Source organism: Gossypium arboreum, chromosome 9, assembly GCF_025698485.1.
Source record: "Gossypium arboreum isolate Shixiya-1 chromosome 9, ASM2569848v2, whole genome shotgun sequence".
Taxonomy (NCBI): domain Eukaryota; kingdom Viridiplantae; phylum Streptophyta; class Magnoliopsida; order Malvales; family Malvaceae; genus Gossypium; species Gossypium arboreum.
In genome coordinates, this window is record NC_069078.1 from 84,221,983 (window position 1) to 84,238,808 (window position 16,826).

General features: G+C 32.6%; 4 protein-coding genes across 5 annotated transcripts; 2 read left to right on the forward strand and 2 right to left on the reverse strand.

Annotated features, from left to right (window-relative positions):
* The first annotated feature begins 1,922 nt into the window (after window positions 1–1,922).
* LOC108455869 (uncharacterized) lies at window positions 1,923–5,791 on the forward strand. The gene is made up of 15 exons (XM_017754437.2): window positions 1,923–2,240; window positions 2,332–2,515; window positions 2,628–2,679; window positions 2,765–2,804; window positions 3,003–3,056; window positions 3,224–3,336; window positions 3,440–3,505; window positions 3,604–3,746; window positions 3,933–3,993; window positions 4,097–4,152; window positions 4,633–4,737; window positions 4,857–4,932; window positions 5,026–5,138; window positions 5,229–5,288; window positions 5,369–5,791. Exons 1-15 carry the CDS (start codon window positions 2,153–2,155, stop codon window positions 5,472–5,474), a joined length of 1,317 nt encoding a protein of 438 aa, XP_017609926.1. The 5' UTR covers window positions 1,923–2,152; the 3' UTR covers window positions 5,475–5,791.
* Window positions 5,792–6,568: 777 nt separating this feature from the next.
* LOC108455758 (vesicle-associated protein 1-2-like) lies at window positions 6,569–9,354 on the reverse strand. The gene is made up of 8 exons (XM_017754305.2): window positions 8,956–9,354; window positions 8,772–8,842; window positions 8,539–8,620; window positions 8,328–8,443; window positions 7,983–8,126; window positions 7,825–7,875; window positions 7,371–7,448; window positions 6,569–7,016 (listed from the first exon to the last, which is right to left on the reverse strand). Exons 1-8 carry the CDS (start codon window positions 9,005–9,007, stop codon window positions 6,906–6,908), a joined length of 705 nt encoding a protein of 234 aa, XP_017609794.1. The 5' UTR covers window positions 9,008–9,354; the 3' UTR covers window positions 6,569–6,905.
* A 133-nt stretch (window positions 9,355–9,487) lies between these two features.
* Window positions 9,488–14,672, forward strand: LOC108454346 (asparagine--tRNA ligase, chloroplastic/mitochondrial). Of its 2 annotated transcripts, XM_053019018.1 has the most exons (16): window positions 9,488–10,062; window positions 10,147–10,215; window positions 10,410–10,520; window positions 10,976–11,080; window positions 11,343–11,480; window positions 11,837–11,917; window positions 12,255–12,332; window positions 12,414–12,482; window positions 12,619–12,693; window positions 12,835–12,918; window positions 13,088–13,174; window positions 13,355–13,450; window positions 13,545–13,619; window positions 13,826–13,952; window positions 14,250–14,367; window positions 14,486–14,672. In XM_053019018.1, the coding sequence occupies exons 1-15, from the start codon at window positions 9,658–9,660 to the stop codon at window positions 14,363–14,365; spliced, it is 1,716 nt and encodes a 571-aa protein (XP_052874978.1). In that variant the 5' UTR covers window positions 9,488–9,657; the 3' UTR covers window positions 14,366–14,367; window positions 14,486–14,672. The 2 variants fall into 2 exon arrangements, with proteins under 2 accessions (XP_052874978.1, XP_017608267.2); XM_017752778.2 differs by having other exon boundaries at window positions 14,250–14,672.
* A 580-nt stretch (window positions 14,673–15,252) lies between these two features.
* LOC108456143 (uncharacterized) lies at window positions 15,253–15,928 on the reverse strand. The gene has a single exon (XM_017754740.2). The coding sequence runs from the start codon at window positions 15,912–15,914 to the stop codon at window positions 15,462–15,464; it is 453 nt and encodes a 150-aa protein (XP_017610229.2). The 5' UTR covers window positions 15,915–15,928; the 3' UTR covers window positions 15,253–15,461.
* Window positions 15,929–16,826: the final 898 nt, after the last annotated feature.

Consider the following 16,826-nt stretch of genomic DNA (forward strand, 5'->3'; position numbering starts at 1 on the left):
CAAACGGCTAGTAGTATGATTATCATGGGACAATCACCAAAAAGTGGGTCCTACTTAGTTCCTAATGGATAAACAAAGGAATATGCTACATTTGATTTGATTCACGGAAAATATTTTTTATGTTGACTTCATAAGAATTCATTTCACAAGCCAAAATGATTTTTCTTTTCGAAAAATAGTTTAACTTGATTTTATATAAAAATTAATTAAAATAATTATATTATTAATATTTTATTTATAAACAATATTAAAATTATAAATTTTAATATTAATAATATATTTAATCATGTAATAACTTATTATTTTAATAAAATTTAGTATTAGTAATGTTTTTAATTTTTAAGTAACATCTTAAATATTTTATTAAAATTTTAATAATAAATATACATTTAAATTTATAAATATTTAATATTAAAATTTTAGGGTGTGTTGGGTTGAAAAACTTGTAGAAGGGATTTTATTTGTATCAAAATTTTAAAAACTGTAGAAATAAATTTTATTGTTTAAGTTAATATATTGAAGAATTATAAAATTTGTAAATTTGTAAGTAATTTAGGAGAGAATTTTAATGGCTAATATTCTTTTTTCAAATTCCATTGGGTGGTTTTTCAAAAGGTTTATGTCAAAAAGTCGTTTAAAAATGTAAAAAAAGATAAAACCGTTCAAGATTTATATGTCATTAACTAAAATAATCAATTAAGTCTCTCTCTTAATGGTTTTCATTATTGACCACCTTTACCGTTAAAAATAAATTAGCGACCAATCGAGATAGTGAAATATGATAGCTTCTAGTTTGGTCTAATATTCTTCTCATAAAAATATTAAAAATCAGATAAATTATAAAAATATAAGAACAGTTATTAAATAATAATAATATATTAAAATTGATATAAACTTATAAAATTATAAAAAATTATAAGTATTATAAAAATCTAATAAAATATAAATATTTTATAAAAATTACTAAAATTATATAAAAATCATAAAAATTATAAAAAAAGTTTATAAAATTGTTAAATTCGATATACACTCACAAAATGATTAAAAATCATAAAAAAAACTTGAACTGAACTAGATCAATTGATTGGACTGAGACCAAAATCGGTAAGGGTATCAGTCCGAAGAAAGCCATTAGATTGGTTAACCTGAGGACTGAAAAGTTTGAATTGATTTTTTCTTAATTTATTTTTTTAATTGAGCAAGGTGAACCAATTGAATCGACAAACTGGTGGCCTGATAGGTTCAACCACCAGCCCGGTTCTAAAACTCTTGTTCAAAATATTTTATTTTGATATATGCTAATAGTTGGTTAAAATTTTTTGTTTGATAAACAAATGTTAAAAAATAAAAAATCAATTCAATAACTTGATTCCCAAGTCAACTAGTCAACGACTTTCCCCGTATCAGTACCATAACTGATTTTAGGTTAATCGATCCAATCCAAATTTTCATATTTTTTTTATAATTTATATCAATTCATATAATTCTAATATTTTGAATACTTTTCATAATATTTTATTAATATTTAAGAGTTCTAATCGTATTTTAGATTTAAATATTTTAAATAAGTTTGATTAATTTTATAATTTATTAGAATTTTTATATTTTTATAAGTTTTATAAGTTTATATAAATTTCATATTTTAATGTTTGATATATATATTTTTATTTATATTTTTCTTGATTTTGTATAAATTTTTAAGATTTTTAAATTATGAGAAAAATATTATATTAAACCAGAAATTACCGTGTGTCACTATTTGATTGGTCCGTCAATTATTTTAATGGCCAATATGGTCAATTATTTTATATTTATCCAAACGAAACAATTACAAATTTTAGTATTTGAATGGATGAATTTTAAAATACTAACCCTTTAAAAAAAAATTTCCTCTTACAAACACAATTTTAAAAGTTAAAATTGAAGTGTGCATTAAGCAATTTGGACCCAAAGAGTAGGTTCACTCCCACCGTTAATAACAAGGTCCAGCGTTGATCTCATTCTGTAAATCGTCAAAACGCGGGAATTCCAGCCGTTTTTGTGATAATCAAACGACTTTGTTTGGTATCTCTGTCCTGGGCTGCCGCCATGCCTATTGTTTAAGCGCTCTCTCTCTCTAAGAATCAAAAACCTTGGCGGAAAAAAGGGGAAAATGGGAACGAGATCGAATTTCTACAAGAATCCTTCCCTCTCTTACAAGAAAGATTTAAGTCTCTCATCTGCTCTCCAAAACCTAAAAGGTTAATTTTTCTTTTCTTCTTTTTTTCTCCATTTTCTTACTTACCAAACACGTTTTTAAAATTTAAATCTTTCCCTTCCTCCAATTCACAGCTTATAATATCGCCACCGGCAATGCTCCTCCTCTGGTCGAAGAAAAATCTCAAGTCGACGATAAAAGCGCGTGCAGGAAACGCTCGAGAGAGCGTGAGCCATTGTCACAGCTGCCTCATCGTAGCCGTGAAATTGAAGACAATGATGGACCTATGTCTCATCATGATTACATTCTAAAAAGAAGGCGATTTTTCTGTTCTTTTAATGTGTTTTCACACTTTTAAAGTGTATTGATTTTCATATATTGCGAAATTGCTTTACAATTTTTGTTCAATATCCGGTTTTTGATTGAGCAGGAGAGAAGTTAGTTTATCTCAGGGTTACGACGAACTGAGTGCTGATATTTTGGTAATTTGGCCATTGATTTTTTTTTTTACATGAATTTTAATTGTCTCCTTTTAGTTCTTAATTTTTTTTTTCTGTTTTGTTGCAGCAAGCTTCGAATTCGAGTGTAAATTTGGTAGACTATGAAAGTAAGTTAAATTCATGTTTCTTTTGATAGCAAAAGTCAATATTAATTGATTCCATTATAATTAACATTGAACAAATTGTCAGTTCGGTCAATAAAGAATTGATATTCATCATTCAGTTTATAAACTTTGATGACTTGCAACTCTATTTTCCATTGAATGTGTGTGCAATTACTGAATATTATGTTCCTAAAAATTCAGGTGATGGAAGTGCTTCTTCCAACGATAAAGAAACTCAGGATCCTCCAGATTCTGGTTTGTTTTAGTATCTTCTTCAATTATCATCAATCTTTTGCTTAGAATATTTTAAAGACCATCCGGATCATTTTTCTGTTATTGATTGCTTATGATCGGCGAAGCTTTAAATTATATTTGTTGCAGATGTGGCCTTTACACTCGTTTTTTTACTATGTTTATTGTAGGTGATGCAAATGAAGTAGATCAGGTTAAGAGCAGAAGTGAGCAACGATTTCCTCTTCCGGGTGAACCTGTATGTGTAGTTTGTGGTAGATATGGAGAATATATATGTGATAAGGTGGGATAAATGAACACTGTAATTCAAAATTCACCGCATCATTTCCTTAGTTGTTTCTATTAATCTCTCTAACTTTGTATATGATGCTTGCCTGCGGTTGTAGACTGATGATGACATTTGCAGCATGGAGTGCAAATCTGCTCTTCTGCAAAGCCTTCAAATAACTGAGGTTCTTATTCTCGCTGACTTTGTTCACAGTAAAAAAAGAATGCCTCTGGTCTTACTGTTTTCATTATATTAAGCCAGTATTATTTGTTGCTTGTCCAGAAATCTATGAGCAATCGGAATCCATCTCAGTCGTCATCTGATCTTACATCTATTTCTCATTTGCCTGAGCTTGCGGAGGACACTTGGGATTACAACAACCATCGCTGGTCCCAAAGGGGATCTAGTCTTTGTAGTTACAAATGGTAAAGTTTCTTCTAAAGCATTGTATTCCCAAATAACATTTGTAAATTGAGATAGCATAGCACCATAGGTTCCATGTGTTTTGAAAATAGTTTCCAGCACTTCATCAAAATAAAGAAAGAAGAGAATAGTTTCCAGTATTTAGTTACGATTACCTTTGAGTCTAATATGAATGATTCTGGTTTTAGTTGGAAATGCAAGAGGCCTGGACACCTTGCTGACGATTGCTTGGTCACCACACCCGAGCAGGTTTTATCATTACTTATTTTCTGCTAAAGGAAGCACTTTAGGCCTTTACAATTATGGACTGTGAAAACACATTTTTCCTTGATAAACGTTTCTCCATTTGTAGGCAGTGTCGAAGCACAGCAAGCCCATAGCCAGAGATCTTCTTGAACTGTACAGAAGGTTTTTATAACTCAATTTCATGTATTTATCCTAAATTATTTTCGAAAAAGAAAAACCTTTAAAAGTTAATTACTATGCATGTGATTATTCCATATTGTTTTCTTATTTTCTTGAAATTAAGGCAAACTTGGGTATAACAGCTAGACTCCTGCATGGAGGATTTGGCAAAGACTTCCTTTTTCCCTTTATTTATTTGTTTAGTTTTTGCGGTAGGGTTCATGCTCATCCTCTGTTTTCACAAGTAGCCTTGTAGATTTTAAGCCTGTATGTTAATCTGGGATTGTTGAGTTTCAATCTTTATTTTACTAAATGAGTTGCACCATTTCTTAGTTTCTTTGACTAGATTGCGATTGATTTCTTGCTATATGTTACTGCATGACACACACACACACACACAAAAAGACCCTTGCTCTGTTAGAGGTCACAATAACTCGTTTCTTGGAGAGCTTAGTTATTCTCTTTGCTTCTTTCTTTCTGCAGATGCCATCGCATAGGTGAAAACTTATCTCATGCAAGCTGTAATGCATGCCGTGGCTCAATTGGCCTAGCAACATGCCTTGATTGCAGCACTGTTGTCTGTGACAAGTAAGCTGTATAACCTGTATCTTTTTGTTTTCACATTCAATTATGACATGTTTTCGGCATGTATTGTAAAACAAAAAGGGCAACTTATGATCTTTCCTCTTGGATATTTTGATATACAGTGAAGGTCATTTGAATGAACATATCCATACCCATCCATCCCATAAACAGTACTACTCACATAAACTCAAGCGACTGGTGAGAATTTTCTTTTCCGTTCTCTGCACTTTAGATACCGTATCACTTAGACCTCATGGCATGAAACTAACGTCTAAACATTTATCAAAATAGGTGAAATGCTGCAAGTCAACATGCGAGGTGACTGACATTAATGATCTTTTGATTTGCCACTACTGCTTCGATAAAGCATTTGACAAATTCTATGATATGTATACGGCAACTTGGTATATTATCATTACAACTTCAATCGTTTTTTTAACTTTTAATTTGAATCTGTAACAATTAAATGCGCCGTACATTGTTGCTGACTGCAGGAAAGGGGCTGGACTTTCAATGATTTGGGGTTCCATTTGTTGTGAAGATCACTTTGCTTGGTATGTGTGGTAACATAATTGACATCGTTTTGTGTCTCTCAATGTGTAAAGAACTTACTGACTTGTCGATGATGCCGCAGGCATAGGATGGACTGCTTAAATGCTGATATCGAGGACCGAGCATATATAATTGGCAGAAATACAGGGAAAGGGAAACATGTACAGCTCAGTGACTTCATTTTCTAACAGTGTTGAGAGGTAAATAGCCTCTTATTGGCATATTCCTCCCAAATACAATATTTATGGCAAAAGAGCTTTGGTTTTAAATTTATGATTAGTTTGCCCGCAAAAATGTACATAAATTTTGTATGATTCAGCCTTTTAAAGCAGTTGATGATTTTGTCTTCTGATTTATTTATTTATTTTATTTTTTGGGATCTTGATTGCGATTTGTTTGAACTCCAGTTTAGGCTGGACTGGGCTCGGGCCAGTCCAGATAGAAGCGATTTAGTTCTTTTTAAAATAAATGGAGCGATTTAGTTTATTTATTATTCAAAAGTAAAGATACTTGATTAAATTATTTTCTTGCAATTCTCAAAATTGAGTAAACAACGATGATGAAAAACAATGTTAATAGTCATGAAAAGCATGGATACAGGTAAACTCAAAAACAAATATAAAAAAATTATATAATACTCACAAAGATTTAAAAATCATATTTTTTCAAAAATTTCAAAATATAATATTCATGAAATTTTAAAATATATATGAACATTCAAAATTAATAGAAAAAGTTAAAAAATCCAAAACTTTCTTAAATATTGATTAAAATTGACAATTTAAATTTAAATTTAAAAAATTATTTTCATTTTTCACTAAAATACATTATAAAATTGATAATAATAAAAATAAAGATTTTTAACTTTAAATGAATTGGCATTCGCAAGGATCTATAAACACAAAAGTAATTTTTAATATTAAATTTGGTAATGTATAAACTTTTAGTTTATTTATCATATTTCACTTAAAAAAACTAGATAACAAACAAATATTTATTTTTATTTATCCAATGTGTTTTTCAAATTTCAAAATGAGAATTATTTTCGAAAATGAAAATATTTTGATTTTAAAAATCTTTTGAATATTGAATAATTTTTATTTTTAATTTTAAAATTTTCGAAGCTGTAGTTTGTTCAGTTTTAAATAGTTATCCTGATATATGTGAAACGCGCCAAAACAAATCTGAAGAAGGTTTTCCTCTGCAAAAGCTGAGCCAAAAAACACAATATTTGCTGCAGCCACATTTGTAAATCCAAATATCTACTTTGAAAAAGACCAAATTGTTCTTAACTTAATATTTTATTAACAGAAATGGTTAATACCATCTTTTATCTTTATTTATTCACTTTAGAATAATACAGAGATTAAATTGCCCCGTTTCCGTTTATTTTTAACGGAACTAAATTGCTCATGACCCTATAGTACGTATTTATTCCTAAATTAACTCTTTCCAAGTTACAGAAAGAAAGCAACAAAGTTAATGGCAATGCAATGCAGGCCAGCCACCAACTGCAGTGCAGAGCCATATGACCTTAACCCTTTTCCTGCAGTTTACTTCTCCATTGAAGGAAAGTGGAGAAAAATTATGCATATAAGCTTGACTAGATCGGTAGCAGTTTACGACCTCTTCATGATATATCCCAGAATTAACCCAATCAAGCCGATCAAGGCGACAAACATGAAAGACAGATTGCCCCCACTTTTGCTGCTTTCGCGCTTCAACAGTTCCTAAACATTCAAATTTTTTATATGTGAGAAGTTTCCATGGCTCAATAGATCAAGAGAACATAATAAACCAATAAGAGACAAGTAAGAAGGCACAATTCTATCAGGGATGGAAACTTTTAACTGCAGGTCGTAAGCAACTATCGACAAGATGCAGCGGTTTTAAAGGAAAGATGACTAGGGATCATGTGCAAGTCTGAGATGTAGAAGGAAAACATATTCATACAAGATTATGACCAAAATATGGATTCATTGTAAAAAGAAAGATTGATGTCAACTCGAAATTTGCAGTAACTATAAGCAATCATCAGAGACGATATGTGCAGGGGAACACAGAAAAGACCAAATTCCACTCACCAGCTCTTGGCGAAGCTTGTTATTTTGTTGAATTGCTTTATTTTTTTCATCAGTCAGCTTTGTTATAAGAGCTTTTGCCTGCAATTATAGAAAGTATTATTGAGGATTATTAGACCTTCAATATATCGACATCATATAGAATGAAAGAGTTTCAGGCCCCAATCCAGAAGCATTGAAAGGAATGCAAATATCTGACTAGAAAAATATGGACCTTACTATATCCAGAACTATGTTACTCTAACTCAGGCATAAGTTCCGGATACGGGTATGTTTTCAACGCAAATATGTTCAATTTTTTGAAGTTCTTTCATGTATTTGGAGGCTGGTAGAGGATTATATTTTCATACCAGTGTTCTGTCATGCCTTGGGTATTGGTGTTGGACACGACTACTTCATAAAAAAAAATGAAGAGTCGAAGCAACATAGATCTGGAATGCCAGAATTCAAATTTTACCTCAGGAGATTTGTCTTGAGTATCAAGCTGATCCGTAAATGTTCTTGCAGCCTGCATTCACCAACGAAATGCAAACTATTAGCATTCTAGAAAACAGAGTGCAAACAACAAATAAAAGCGATAATGTAAATATATGCAGCAGGATCTCGGCCTCGTACCATAACAAACTCAGAATTGTCTGAAATAGAGCCTCTAGGCACTAATTCAGACCCTTCCTGTGAAGGTGAATTTTGTTGATGCGAAAAAACATAAACCACTCTCAACTTGCATTCCTCAATCACATTCCCAGCTTCTCTGTTGAACTAGAAAAATGAAGATTTCCAATAATCAATCAACACTATACATCCCAGTCCTCAAAAGCATTAAATAACTACATTACTCAGACTCAAGTCAAAAGTTGGAAATGGGTATGTATCTGATATGAATATGCCCACACTTATATCCAAATATGTGTCGAAAACGAATACTTTAAAGCAAAATGAAGAGCCGGAATTATACTATACCATTTCTGCAGTTATATCCTTTGCGGTTACACCATCAGGGGCTTTTACACTTTGAAGGAGGAATTTGTCCTTGCATTGCATATCAGCAGGGGCCTCCTTTTGTGCTTGCATGGTAACTAAATCCACAAAAACCATTGATTCTTTTGAAGTTTGATCGAAGATAATAATGATAAAATTTGGAAAAATGTAATTGATTCATTGTATTTTGTACCTATAACTTCGCATGTTGATCGAGGCAAGACGATCCCCGTATTGGGACGAACACAGTACTTTTTTGGATTTGTTGTTTTCACCTGAAAACAAAATCCTAAATGAAGCATTGATTTCTTTTTCAGGTTTCAAAATCGTTGTTATTTTTCCATTCCTGAATCTTTTTTTTTCTCGGCTACCAAACAGATCATTAAAACATAAATGAGGGAAATTCAACATTGATGAAGGATATACCTTGAAAGCTACATGGTTATCAGTTTTATTCGACAATTGAAGAGAACATGAGATCTGTTTCCTCAGCTCAACTAATCAAATACCGAAACAACAACAATGAAATCAAAATTAAAAACCAAGAAAAACAGAAATTGAAGGTAGGCGAAAAAAGGGAAAGGAACCCAAAAAAGGAATATAAACTTACAAGGAAACTTGAGCTCTAAAGGATCGATGTTAAGAAGGTCGCCCGTGCTCATTTCGGAGCAATGGGATTTAATCGAGGAATCGCTTAATCTCTAAAACGAAGGGAAATGATTATGAAAACGAGGAACGAATCAAATCTCTCTCTTTATTATTGGAATCGGGAACTGCTCCTACTCGATTCCCAATTTTTGGTTTTTATTAATTAAAATTGCTTAATTTTTTTTCTTTTTCTTCTTCTTATTATTAGTTAATATCACTTGAATCGACCAATTTATTGGATTGGTCGGTTTTATATCTCCATCGTTAATTTGAGTCAATTTTATATTTAGATTAACGAAAAAAAATGGATAAATTCATGAGGAAAAGCTATTAAAACTAAACAAATCAAGCATTGTCTTGAAAATAGCTTCAACTTGTGAGTGATACTGGAGGCTTTATTTGATAATAATATCAATGACTTCCACGTTTGATCCAAAGATCAGAACAGTGGGAGCAATAAAAGAGTGGCCACTTGAAAACCCAATACTGAAGTGTTTTGGACCATAATATGGCAATGGGTTGGGTTGGGTTTGTTTCACTAACAACATCATCTGTTTTATGATAAGAAAAGATAATATAAAAATTGGAAATTTATGCATCAGAGGTCGAAATCACAGCTGCAAATCAAAAAAAGAGCCCAATCCAAGCAAAGAGTGGCGCAAAAATGGCGGCTACTGCTGCTGCTGCTTTAACACCCGCCACTCCTCTCCGATTCAAGCCCTACTCTACTCTTCGTTTCCTTTCGTTCTATTCCAAAAACCCAAAAAGCCCTCGCCTTTTCCCGCCGCTTCCTCGCCGGCCGGTCCCGTTCCACTCAGCCATTCCTCGGAAACGATGCTTCTGCTCCGTTATTTCCGCCGCGCTGCAGTCCGGGGAGATGAAAAAAAGGGAATTCCCAGAAAAGAAAGTTGGCGAAATGGGGAATACAGTTGGCGAGTTCAGGAAAAAGTTGAAAATTGCTGACATAAAAGGAGGGCCTGATGAAGGTTTGAATCGGGTCGGACAGACTGTGGTGGTTATGGGGTGGGTTCGGACTCTCCGGGTTCAAAGCAGCGTTACATTCCTAGAGGTAAATAATAAACATTTTCCCTTTGCTCTATTTTTTTTTTTTTTAAATTTCAGTTAATGTATTTTGTTGATGTTATATTTTTAGGTAAATGATGGTTCTTCGCTTTCAAACATGCAATGTGTTATGAATTCGGATGCTGAAGGTTATGATCAGGTACCCCCTGGCGTAAAAAAGATATATGTTTAACCTTTCTTAACCATGAAATTGAATATATGAAAACTCTTGTTTCATTTGTTTTGTGAAAGTGGAACATTAGCAAATTTCAATTTATATTTGTTCCTGGAATTTGCTTATTTTAATTTTTTTTTTTTATTGTTGCAAATCATTTATATGTTTCAAGCTTGTAGGTGGAATCTGGCTTGATTGCTACGGGTGCATCTATATGGGTGCAAGGGACTTTGGTGGCTAGCCAAGGATCAAAGCAGAAAGTGGAACTGAAGGTTGAAAAAGTAGTCGTGGTATGTTAGATCCCCCCCCCCCCCCCTTTTTGTCTTGTTGACGTTTATTATTGTCAAATGTAGGAGGTTATTCATCCATTTTGCCTTGAGAATTGACTCAAGTGGTCTGCACCTGTTAACAGTCGAAGTTGATTACAGAATAGGAAATTCATTTTTCCTTTTGGACTTAAGTTAAGAATAGATAAGACGGTTGCTAAGGTTATAATTTTAAAACCTATCATACTGCTTTATGCATTGCTATGTTGTGATCCTAAATCGGTTTACAACTTTTTGTTGCTGTTCTTTTTTCATGACAATGCTTTGGAAAATGGACAATCACTGTGTTACAATACATGAATGTTACTGCATGTTCCTTTGTTGGGCCATTAAAGGAAAGTTCTTCACTAAATTAAAGGATTTTAAACTTCTAGTTGAATGTTTATACTAATTATATGGACTCTTTTTCTCTTTGACAGGTTGGAAAGAGTGATCCTTCCTATCCCATTCAAAAGAAAAGGGTCAGCCGAGAATTTTTGAGAACTAAAGCTCATCTTCGTCCTCGAACAAACACGTTTGGTGCGGTACGGTTCTGTTGCTTGTTCACGATCACCACTAGTTGCTATTATATTTATTTAATTTTACTGTTACCATAATCTGTGCAAGACATTATCTATTATATTAGTTGTAACTTTTACTTGCTATTTGCCCAGCATGGTTCTTTTTCAGTCCTTTTTTATTTTATTTTTTGAATGTTTTGCCTTTCAAAGCAGACCATCGTGATTTTATTTGCTTGTTTGTTTATCTATATAAGTGTTCTCTTTTAATGGTACAACTTCTCTTTAGATTGCACGAGTGAGGAATGCTTTGGCTTATGCAACTCATAAATTTTTTCAAGAAAATGGTTTTGTATGGATCTCAAGTCCTATCATCACAGCTTCAGATTGTGAAGGAGCTGGTGAACAGTTCTGCGTTACTACTTTGGTATGAGCAATATCCATCAAGAATTTATTTTTTTAATTTTTTTCTAATAGCTATACTGTATTTTAGGGTTTTAGTTAAAAGTTAATCTAAGATTATATTTTAAACAACTTTGTGTATTGTCCACCCGCAAAGGTGAAGCCTCTAGACTTAAGGGAATTATTGTGTTTTTAATCAATTTCTAGCATCCTTATTCCATCCTTGGAATGGTTTGGACAATATATGTGCTTGTTGATTTAAATGTATGATCCCACTGTGCATGAAATGGTTTCAGTAAGAACTGATAAGCAATTATGATACAATTATGTTACAACATTTCATTTAGCATTTTGACTTATAAAGTTTTTTGTAATTAATAGATTCCAAGCTCCAGAGAAGCTGCTGATTCGCCTGTGGATGCCATTCCAAATACAAAGAATGGGTTAATTGATTGGTCACAGGTGAGTTAGTCTAACTCACCTGCTTCCAGTACTACTATATAGAGTTGCATCCCTATTTAAAATGTTTGAATTTTTATAAAATAAAAGCGCTCTCTTTGCATTTCAAGGTTCTTCAACTACAGAGAGGCAGCCAACTATATGTGGTTTTATAAGTTTGCTCCATGCATCATCTGTGCAATTATCTGGAAACTACTTGTAAACTTTTCTGCTGCAAATTTTATTATTGTCTATCTCTACATGTCTGAAATCATAGTGGACGTAGTTTGCAACTCTCAGGAATAAGTATGTTTTTGGATTCCACTAAAGTAATTCTTTGTGTCCTATTTTTTTGTGTCAGGATTTTTTTGGCAAACCTGCATTCTTGACAGTTTCAGGCCAACTTAATGCTGAAACATATGCTACTGCTCTTTCAGATGTATGCCTCCTTTTGTACTCATAGTAATCCAAAATGCAAAGGTAATCAATCAAGAAATAATGCATGCTTATACTTTGTCAGGTATATACATTTGGACCCACCTTTCGAGCGGAAAATTCGAACACATCCCGGCACTTGGCTGAATTTTGGGTAAGCATTCTCGGTTTAGTATTTTAAATTATTAACTTTCTATTCAACTTCACATCCATGTCCTTCCTACTTTTATGCATTTATTCTGACCTTACCTAAACCTTGTCTTCAAGAACTTATTCCCTCTTTTATATAGATGATTGAACCAGAGCTGGCTTTTGCTGATCTGGATGATGACATGGCCTGTGCTACTGCATATCTCCAGTATGTAGTATGTTACTCTTCACATCTATTATAAATTCATCTTTATTGCTAATGCTAGAGTAAGAAGCTTGTAGGCAGATCCATTGAAATTCTTTAGTTGTATCTTTCCAAGTGAATTTGCTGTAACATATGCTCTTTTCCTTGGAAGGTGAGGCACGTGCTTGATAATTGCAAGGAAGACATGGAATTTTTCAACACCTGGATCGAGAAAGGGGTCATTGATCGGCTGAATGTACGAGCTCAATTTGTATCTTAACCTTCCATTGTCTTCTGAACTGAAGTGGGAGGGGTTATTAAACATTATTTCATCTTCTAGATTTTGATCACCTCTTCTTTTGAGCTTGACACAGTTACTGGCAATGTTATTACTGATATATGGATGAATTTTATGTGATTAACAGGATGTGGCTGAGAAAGACTTTGTGCAGCTGACTTATACTGATGCAATTGGACTTCTTCTAAAAGCAAAGAAGAAATTTGAATTTCCGGTATTGCTTGTTTATTTTCTGTTCAAACCTACTTAGATGAAAAGGTAGCCATTTCCTGTTCATGAATGTGCCATGCTTAAATTTGTGATTGTTAGCCATGCCTCAGAGATAGGCCTATCACGGGATTGTATGGAAACTCATTTCTATAAAAGATTTCTGATTCTTGGTTCCCTTTTGCAGGTGAAATGGGGCTGTGATTTGCAAAGTGAGCATGAACGTTACATAACTGAAGAAGCATTTAAAGGATGCCCTGTTATAATCAGGGACTACCCAAAGGCATGCAAATTGTCTCTGATCACTCTTCTCTATGTTGGGATTTTATCTGCTTTTGGTGTTTAATGCCTAGAATTCTTGAATGTAATACTCTCAGGAGATCAAGGCATTCTATATGCGGCAAAACGATGATGGGAAGACTGTAGCAGCGATGGATATGTTGGTGCCTCGGGTAAATATTAAAATTTTTTCATCTGTGGTTGCCAGCAGATTTGTTATAACAAACATAATCTTTTTATTGGATAAGTTTAGACACTGTGATGCTCCTTTTATAACAAACATATTTGTTGCACTTAGATAAGAATATTATTCTTGTTATATGCTTTTCCTTGGTTGTCGAGTTCATTACAGTTCCTTTTCTTGTTTACATTTGGTTAGGTTGGTGAGCTCATTGGTGGAAGCCAAAGAGAAGAACGGCTTGATTATCTGGAAAATCGTTTAGATGAGTTGAAGCTTAGTAAGGAGAGCTACTGGTGGTATCTTGATTTGCGTCGATACGGTTCAGGTTAGATATACTTCTCTCAAACTTTAACAATAGCTGCTGAGCCTGAGAATAGTTCAGTTTCTAGCACTCAGATGAGTTCGAGTAACATAGCTATCTAGGTTCAGGCACATGCAATGGCAATGTCATCTCAAAAGAGATGGTTGACCAACTGAACCCTTTAGACTTTTTATATTATGGTGTGTCATTGAGGTGAATTGCAAGGGGCAGTTGTGCAGGAAAGTTATTATCATGGTTTCTATGTGATGACCATCTTATTGCATTTACCATTGTAAAATCTCTTTGATTGTCCTTTGCCAGTTCCTCATGCGGGTTACGGACTCGGCTTCGAAAGACTGGTACAGTTCGCCACTGGAATCGAGAATATAAGAGATGCAATACCTTTCCCAAGAGCACCTGGTTCTGCTGAATTTTAGCGGTGCAAACATCAACGAGTTTTCCATATTTTCTTTAAGCAGTTTTTTAGCTTCGTTCTTTTTCTTTTTCCTTCCTCAAATTCATATTTTATACTAAGATATCCCATCTATTCTTTTTAGGGCACTGAAGACTTCAGCCACCTTTTTGCCTTTTGTATTTTTTTTTTAAATTATATTGAAGTTTATAATATTTAAAAACTGAAACTAGTTCTGTTGTAAAATGAATTTATATATTATAAAAAAGAAAAGAAATAATGAAGTTACAAATGTTATTTCCTATAAGGAAATATATTTATTCTTCAACAAATTAGCTTTTGTTGCTTTATCTACCTTATATGTTAAAATATGTTTTTTTTTAAAATACATTCTTTTCAAGAATTTATAAAAAATTAGTGATATTAAAATTGAGGATTAATTTTTAATCATATATAATATTACCTACTCTGTTTAATAATCAATAAATGGTTTCTTACTAACATTAAAAACCAAGGAATTATAGATATGCATTGAAAAAGTCATTGGTTGCTAAATTCATCATATTGGGATTAGGAACTGGACCAATTCTGCATGACTTAATCACCTAATACAGAATATAAATAATATTTTATTGGATTAAAATATACTAATATTACACCCATTTGCCTGTTTTTGTTTAACTCATCTGTTGTCCCAGTATTTGTAGCGTTTGCCTTTATTGTAACATGTTTATTCTTATGTCGTTTTTACATGTGATCACATGATCCACTGCCTCATATTTTGTTTTTTTTTTCTTTTTGAAAATCAAGAAATATTATAAATAATCATATTGATCTGAATTTGATTATGATATAAACCAAAATTGAAAGCATTAAATTATTATTGAAATGAAAACCCAATCAAATACTATATTTTAAAGTTGTAAACAATCAATTCATTAATCATGCAAAAGCATTAATAATTCTCAGATTTGAAAGCAACCATTTTCTACTTATTACAAGGAAAAATCTATAATTAGCAGAGAAAAAGAGTATATACAGTGCCTGTAATGAACATTTTGGTTGCCAATTAAAAACAATACATAATGTTTTATGATGTAATAAAGAGACATGGATAGTACCTAGCAACCGGTTACACATGAAAACATCCTGTGGCTCCTAAACCTCGTGAGTTTTGCCACCGCCGGAGTTGTAGATTCGCCGGTTTCCATTCCATCTATCCCGGAGATATCTCCCGTTGACATACGCCGGCGGTGACCTTGACCACCGATATTCTTCTCAGCCATGGAAGTATTATTGGGTTTCATATACTGACTCGGACTCTGAACGTTAAACTCACTAATGTCATAGCTTTTAGATGCGCCGGAGGAAAGACACTCGTATTGTCGACGAGTTTTGGCCTTCTTCAATCTTCGATAAACCAAAGGGATAAGACCCTCCATTTCTTTCCTGGGATTTTCTGGTAATGAATCACTAAACAGAGACGATGGAGAGAGACAGAGAGAGAGAGAGTATAAGGAAGACTTTTGGAGTTTTGGTATATTGGGTTTGGTGGTGATGAACTGATCACTCATGACTATATGTATATATATATATATAATATTTAGTTGTTCTTATTCTTATTCTTATTATTGTGGTAATGAAATGGCAAGTCCAGCACGTCATTTAAATCGTTTTTGACTTTATTTTATCTGATTAAGAATCATTGAATATTTCATATATGTATCCTGGAAGTTAATTAAATTTGATGATTGGGTTGAGAAATATGAGTGAATTTGATATTTATGTTTATAAATAACAATATATATATATACATGCATACACTACAATGCAGCCGACTGACAGATGTGTATATATTATCTATATATAGATATTATTCTGATATTAAACAATTTCCTTATATAATAGTTGATGTGGAATTCGATTAGGGTACATGATTAGTAAGCTCATTGAAATCTCTACTAGGACTTGGCAACAAAGGTCTTTTTTCTTTAATCACAAATTGTCAGTGTCAACCGCCACTTTCTTAGACAATATCTACAGTTTATGTTTATGTGATTAATATTGTATCGTTTTAAGTCAAGTTTGTTTGAAACAAATTAAGTTTGAAGTTGGAATTTCATTTTATATTTTCCTTTTTTGCAATTTAGTATTTTCTTTAAGTAATTAAATTAGAAAATGCATTCATTTGCCAAAAACTTTTATATCATTTTCTTAAAAGAAAATTCATGACATTTTGTTAAATTTTCTTTCAATTTATATCTTAAAGTCTGATATGAGTTGATTTTTATTTAGAAAAATGGACAAATCTTGGTTTTTATGGAAAATTAGTCCGCACTACTTACCCTAAAAACAACCCAAAGCTGTAAAATCCAAAACCCACACCGAAAAATATGAAGCATCATCCACACCATCAGGAACAAAGCCCAGAATTTTATATTGAGACCGAAATAAAATTATAAGATTTTAAAATTTTAAATCATAAT